Source organism: Ostrea edulis, chromosome 3 (genome assembly GCF_947568905.1).
Source record: "Ostrea edulis chromosome 3, xbOstEdul1.1, whole genome shotgun sequence".
In the NCBI taxonomy this organism is placed as follows: domain Eukaryota; kingdom Metazoa; phylum Mollusca; class Bivalvia; order Ostreida; family Ostreidae; genus Ostrea; species Ostrea edulis.
This window is the reverse complement of record NC_079166.1, coordinates 8545731-8552686: the sequence shown is the minus strand read 5'-3', so window position 1 is coordinate 8552686 and position 6956 is coordinate 8545731. Positions and strand designations below refer to the sequence as shown.

General features: G+C 33.5%; 1 protein-coding gene across 1 annotated transcript; it reads left to right on the top strand.

The window, feature by feature from the left end:
- Window positions 1–2875: 2875 nt before the first annotated feature.
- LOC125675098 (cell death abnormality protein 1-like) lies at window positions 2876–6660 on the top strand. Its single transcript, XM_056159007.1, has 5 exons — window positions 2876–3008; window positions 4394–4473; window positions 5876–6013; window positions 6194–6316; window positions 6656–6660. The coding sequence occupies exons 1-5, from the start codon at window positions 2899–2901 to the stop codon at window positions 6658–6660; spliced, it is 456 nt and encodes a 151-aa protein (XP_056014982.1). The 5' UTR covers window positions 2876–2898.
- The last annotated feature ends 296 nt before the right edge of the window (window positions 6661–6956 follow it).

Sequence of the window (6956 nt, the reverse complement as noted above, 5' to 3'; positions counted from 1 at the left end):
GAATTGTTTCTACAACGTAATAATCGCTATTACAAATGTGTAAGGAATTCATTACAACACGCCCATGGGCCACAACGGACACTGGCATATGACATGACAAAGAAATTAAAAGTATTGAATGCTGATGATACAATAGAGAATCTAGTCAAAGGAAACGATCATTGCTCCGAATGTTAAAACCTCGACAATCACGTATAGTATATTCATCTGAGTGTTCAAAATGGTAGAAGGTTCAAGTTCTCGACTCTATGCCTCTCGTATATGAGCTTGTGTGATGTGCTAATGTTTGCAGAACAAGACTGACAATAGTAAAAAGTATACAGACGAATACCAGAATAGAGTGGCGCTGATGATGTCAAGAGACGTGCAGAACACTTTTATGGAATGAAAGGCAGTGACCATCATGCAGAAGGATCATCAACGCAAATTTCTAGTCGGTATACTTGCGTGCATAAATGGGATGTTAATCAAATGATCTATATTCCTATATAAAGAGGTCCACAAAAGAGCATGGACATTGCCATCATGGAAGAGCAGAGAGCTAGATTTATCTCACAATGTTATTAACACAGATGAGGTAATTGTTGATGGACACAAGAGCAAAAAAGGGCGTTGACACAGGCAGTAACCAAAGCTTAGTGAGGATCTATATGAGACTAAAGTGAAGAATTTTACAAAGAGGGAAAAAAGCAACAGGGCATTTTATCTTCGGAGAGTACAGAGGACTGTGAAATGTTAAAATAACGAACAGTGATCAATCTCATAACTCCTATAAGCAATACAAAATAGAGAGTTGGACAATCACGAACCCCTAGATATCCCAAATATTGGATCAAGTGTCAAGGAGGAGTAAGCATCCCCTGTCGACCGATCACATCCGCTGTGAGCCCTAAATCTTGATCGGTAAAACGGAGTAATCCGTGGTAAAAATCAGTGTTCCGAGAACGGCCTAACAATCGGTATGATACATGTCAAACAGCATATGACCAAATGATAGGTTGTGACGACCATATAATTTGTGAAATGCTGACTTTAAACGAGACTGCTGAAACCCTTGCACCATCAACTTATTAGTAAGTAACCTGTCTCGTTTAAAAATTGATCATATGCAGAAGAAACTCTTGCGTGTCAAATCATTTCAAATATCTACCCATCAGATGCATGGTACAAACACCGATAGAGCTACAAGGGTGGAAGAGGAGAGTAAAAATCGAGAAAATGTTTATAGAGGTAGCAAAAAAAGTCATTGGAAAGACATAATAGAAGAGTCGGGCATGAATATGAGATACCACTTGGAAGAAAGAAGCTCGAAAAGTGGAGAAAATGAAGCTAGCTGGGATAAGGTCGAAGGAGAGACTGAAGCAGAATTACATATATGTCTGAACGACTTTAAAATGGTACAAACATGTGTCAAAGAAAACACAACAACACAGAGACAAAAGAACCGTGTAAACAACCCCAAACTGATACACTAGAAAATCAGTGAAATCGATAGGCAATTAATTAAACCCATGAAATCGGTAGATGAGACCACATATCAAAACGATGGACAAGAAGACAAATTAAATAGACAGACAAGGAAATAGATGATATCGGTGCGCAAGATCTCAACTCCAAACGGTGGACAAGAAAATAAATTAAATAGGTAAACAAGAAAACAACCCAAATGGGGGGATTGGCTGTCGAAAATTCAACAAAAAAGAAGTTGTACATAAACAAAACAAATAAAATCGGCAGAATAACACACAAATCAAAACAGTATACGAGATCACAAATCCAAAAAGTAGGCAAAAATGCCAATCCGATTGGTAGAAAACAATATAGATACAGAAGAAAACATTTCAGATCCATAGTTGATAGCACAAATCAAGTCGGTAGACTAGGACACGAATCAAATCGATAGACAAAGACACAGTTTAAAAAACAGTAAGGATTTGTTAGTTTCTTTATGTGCCATTCAAGAATATTTCACCAATGTAGAAACGACACATATTTTGCTCCACCCATGGTCATGCGAGTTAAGGATCATTATCGTGTCAACATCTTCCATAATATGTAATCTCCTTTGTACGGTCATATCCCCCCCAAAAAGTATTTTACTCCAAATTCCGAAAGTGTTTGGAAGGCAAAAGTCACAGTTTATATTCAACGTATTAGGTTTGAAGTGGCGCAGGAATAAAACCCTAGCATCCGGACTACAAATTGAGCTCCGTAACCATAAGCTACATCGACTGATAGAAAAGAAAACCAAAACGATAGAGACGAAAAGAAATCTGAACAGCTACTAAATAAAAACTGAGTTTGTTTGATCAGTGATAATGAATATACCGATTTACTATAGAATGCTGTAGATATAAATGTATGGGTTTTTTATATTATATAGGAGTACAGGATAAAACACTGTCATACTCCATCAATTGTTTATAATTTTTGTAAGTATTGTGGACAAAGTAAATTTGCCTCTTTAATTGGATCTGTTTTGGGATTTTGATAATGTACTTTCCTTATCATTTGGCGATATTAAAAAAAAATGTTCGATTGAAATTCATTCAATTCATGATATAAATGTAAATGATTGAAAGATTTGTTTTGAAATTTGTGTGTTACGCGGGCATATATTATCATTTATAAAACAATTGTAAAACTCGTTGACAGAAAATGAGGAAGTAATGCATAGGTTTCCATGTATTTCAAATGAAAAAAGTTATTCTGATATTCAATTTAAAAAAACCACCATCTGTTAAACTAGATGGCTGTATCACTTGGTGTTTATAAAACTTAGAATGACGACAATTCAACATACCGTATGTGAATGTTGCAAAAAACAGTATCCGATCACATGACACTTTTCCATCTAATAAATACAGCGGTCTGACAGACGTGTAGTCATACCAATGTATGTGTAGGTGTGTTTGCAGCCATCAAACTATGCTCCCGAGAGAATTGTTTTTGATTGCTACAATCCTGGCAGTATGTGATATTGGATCTTCCAGAGAAGCATACAATCGGTAGGTAACATTATTTGGATTTATTTACGCCCTGTCACCAATTTTTCTTTGCATTTACTTGCTAATTCAAGAATTCATTTAGGCATTGCTATTTTCTTTTGCAATGGATTATTGGTATTTAAATACATTTTTATAAAGTAATTTGGTGCATTGGTAATTGACTTTCCTTTCAATTACAAGTAATTCAATCTATTTGTTCCAAAAACAATCAAGTATTTTCAATTACATTTCAATTACTTTTCAATTACATTCGTTGGTGTTTATGCAATAATTAGATGTATCATTATGTCTATTTATACTTGATGCAGCATGACTACAGTACCCAGGGCTATAGGTGAAGGCTAACTGTCTTAAGATGTGCACCCTTATCATACCTTAGAACAAAGGAACTCATACTCTTGATGTTGATTAATAATCATGCATATTATGAAAGACTATGTAGTTATGTTCTTACCATATATATAGGGAGAGGGCGGTCTAAGTTTTTAAAACTAGTGTCCGATCCTTTTGTAATTATATCACTATGAAATAAGTTCAAACCAAACCAAAGGCAGCACAGTTAGAAAAAAAAATGACTTAATTCAGATATTACATTCAGATTTGAATATGACTTAAAATGTACCAGATGAATTTCATGTTCTAGAAAATGCATCTGGAGATTTCAAAGCCAAATTTTAGCAGAATTTCTCAAAAAGCTTTAAAGACAAATCAAAGCATGTTTCGAGGTCAAATCTTCCAAGACATTTTGAAATAAACTTCAGTAATTGAAATGCATTTAAATACATTCTTCAAAGTAATTGGGAGTAATTAATTGCATTTGTTAAAATCAATATAATTCCAATGTTATCTATTACAATTGATTTGATTGGACAAAAATAAATCTAAACGAGAATTTACACATCAATAAATCCAAAAACCCTATGTATACATACAAGCCAAAAACAAATAACATACTGCGGGGAAACTATTCAAATTTTTGAAATTGATAATACAGGGAAAGAATTGGAATTATAAGAATCAAACATTCTTTTTAAAGAATTTATCGATGTGTAAACTCTGGACATTCTACTCACAAACTTAACATGAAAATGCTTCGAACTTTTATTCAATTTGTGAATAAAATGCCCAGAATTTACACATATATACATTCTTTAAAAAAAAAAATTTAATCCTATAGTAATTGTGTAATTGCAATTAATTGAAAAAATTACCAATGTCATTGAAAGTACCTAATTACAATTTCAATTTAATTGACGTCATATATATATATATAGATAGATAGATAGATAGATAGATAGATAGATATAGGGTTTCTCTCTGTTCATCTGTGTTTGTGTGTGTTTCTGCGTGTTCATAAACTTCTTCATGATATCATCTCTTTGAAGGACAATGTACAATGCCACAGGTGAAACACAAAAGTGCTCCTCAGGATACTACTACGACGGATCTTCAGATGAATGTAAAGGTATGAGAGACAAATCCTGTGAATTCTAAGATAACATCAAATACAATGGATCCAGCAAGAAACTCTACTTTCCACAAAACTTACATTGTAGTAGACTTTGTTTATGGGTGTCTTAAAATACAAGAAATAATACAAACAAAACGTAGATATTTTGCAACTTATCATATTCAATTATAATACATATAATAAACCGTTGTATTTTCACACATTCGTGTCATGCATTGTATATGTATTCTTATCAGTTAAAAGTACTTTTTTCTTTCGATAAAAGTAATAGGGTTTAACATTTCATAAAGATATTTTTCAATCGATAAACTTTAAAATATGTGTTGAAATTAAAGAAAACAATATTGCCGGAATTCCTTCTATAAAAAGTTGAATATTTTGGCTGAATTTGAGTCGGGAATACGGAAGTACACATATTCATCTTTTAATCTAGCTGACTTACGATGATTTTACATCATCATGACATCTATTTTGTTTTTAAAATTATTACAATTATTATCTACTGTCATATGAAACCATTTGTTGTACTGTCGCATCACTTTAAGAGGCACATATTATCATAGACAATGATGGTAAATGTAAAGTTAAATAAGATTTATTTTGTTGTTAATGAACGAGGCCACGGTAGTAGGGCTGCCGGATGATAAATGGATAGCCCTAAATTTTTTACATTACATTAAACATTACATTATCATTATGGTATATTATCATTTGAGGGCTAATAGTCAAAACATTGTTTGGAACGACATCAACCACTGTCCAATGTATAGCCCTCAAAGATATCATTCATTCCATCATTATACATTATTCATTATGCATACATGATGCATTCCAACATTATACAATATTCATTATGCGTACATGATGCATTATATCATTATTATATTAGGCACAGAAATAAAAGCATGAACCATGTCTAATTCACAAGATATTACCACTATAGCTCTTAATTATTTAATCGTTCCTTTTTTACATGGTATTTATATTGTGATACCTCTCTCAACAAAAACAGTGGTCCCTTTATACATCAGCTGACTGAGTTTGTAGCGCAGAATAACATATACATCGATCTATTATGTCTGTTGACCGGTCCCACCCGCCACGAACCTTCTTGATCAGGTAAACGGAGCAATCTATAGTCAAAATCAATGTGCCAAGAATGGCCTAACAATCGGTGTGAAACAAGTCAGACAACATTTGACTCAATGATAGGTTGTATTGGCAAAGTAGATCATTATCACGATCATATAATTTGCAAAATGTTGACTTTAAACAAGATTGTTGATACCCCCATAACACTAACTTGTTTGTCAGTAGCCTACTTCGATTTCAAAACTGATCATACGCACTTTCATTTCCCCTATTATTGCACTTACAATTTTATTTATATCTACAGAATGCCCCCTAGGTTTCACAGGAAAAAATTGTTTCCTGAAATGCCGTTATCCGTCCTATGGAAAGTTATGTCAGAGTGAATGCAACTGTCTTAAGGAACACTGCAACTTTTCCACTGGATGTGATGTTGACCAAAATGGTATGCTTTCACCTCACCATTAGCATGCTTTCTCAATAAGCATACAACAAATTCAACATTACCTCATTTATGTGTTGCCAGATTCCACACTTCATACAATTCACACGCAATACGTTTTCATCATTACTGTACAATAATCACATTGATACATGTACGTTTACTAATCTGTTCTATCTACAGAGTGTTTCCTGGGTTTCACTGGGATAAACTGTTCCATGGAATGTCGTTATCCAGCTTATGGAAAGCATTGCCAGAGAGAATGCAACTGTTCTGAGGAATATTGTAATTTGGCAACTGGATGTGGTGGGTACCGAGGTGGTCTGTATTTCATCTCTCTCTCTCTCTCTCTCTCTCTCTCTCTCTCTCAATGTATGTATGAACTCAAAATTATTTCTGAAATATTTCGACCGATCTTCTTTAGCCGTGTTTATTTATATAACATTGTAACGAGCAAGAATATTATGCCGCCACGATTAATATTACCATTAATAAGTAACACCATTGTTGATATTGCTTGTAAAAGAATTGAAAAGGGTAAGAGCGTTATGATGAAGACGATTATATCAACATGATTTTATAGATATACATGCATTCTTCAATATGAATTAGTGTGCAATTAAGTATGATTTATAATATAAATAGTTTGAGAAATGTTTGCTCTTAAATCGGCTAACTTCTGGACTAAGTGATATACAAACATGATATGTTAATGTAAGCGTTCAGAGGTAAATACGTATATAATTTGTTAAAAACATTCCATGTGTTGAGAAATAAATAGTCATTCAATTATATGGCATCAATAATCATGGAGAAATATGTTCTCTTCTGTCTATTCCATATGGTGTGTGGAAGGTGAAGATAACGAACAGTGGTCAATTTCATAAATCCATAAGCAATACAAAATAGATAGTTGGGCTAACACGGCCCTGGATATACCATATGT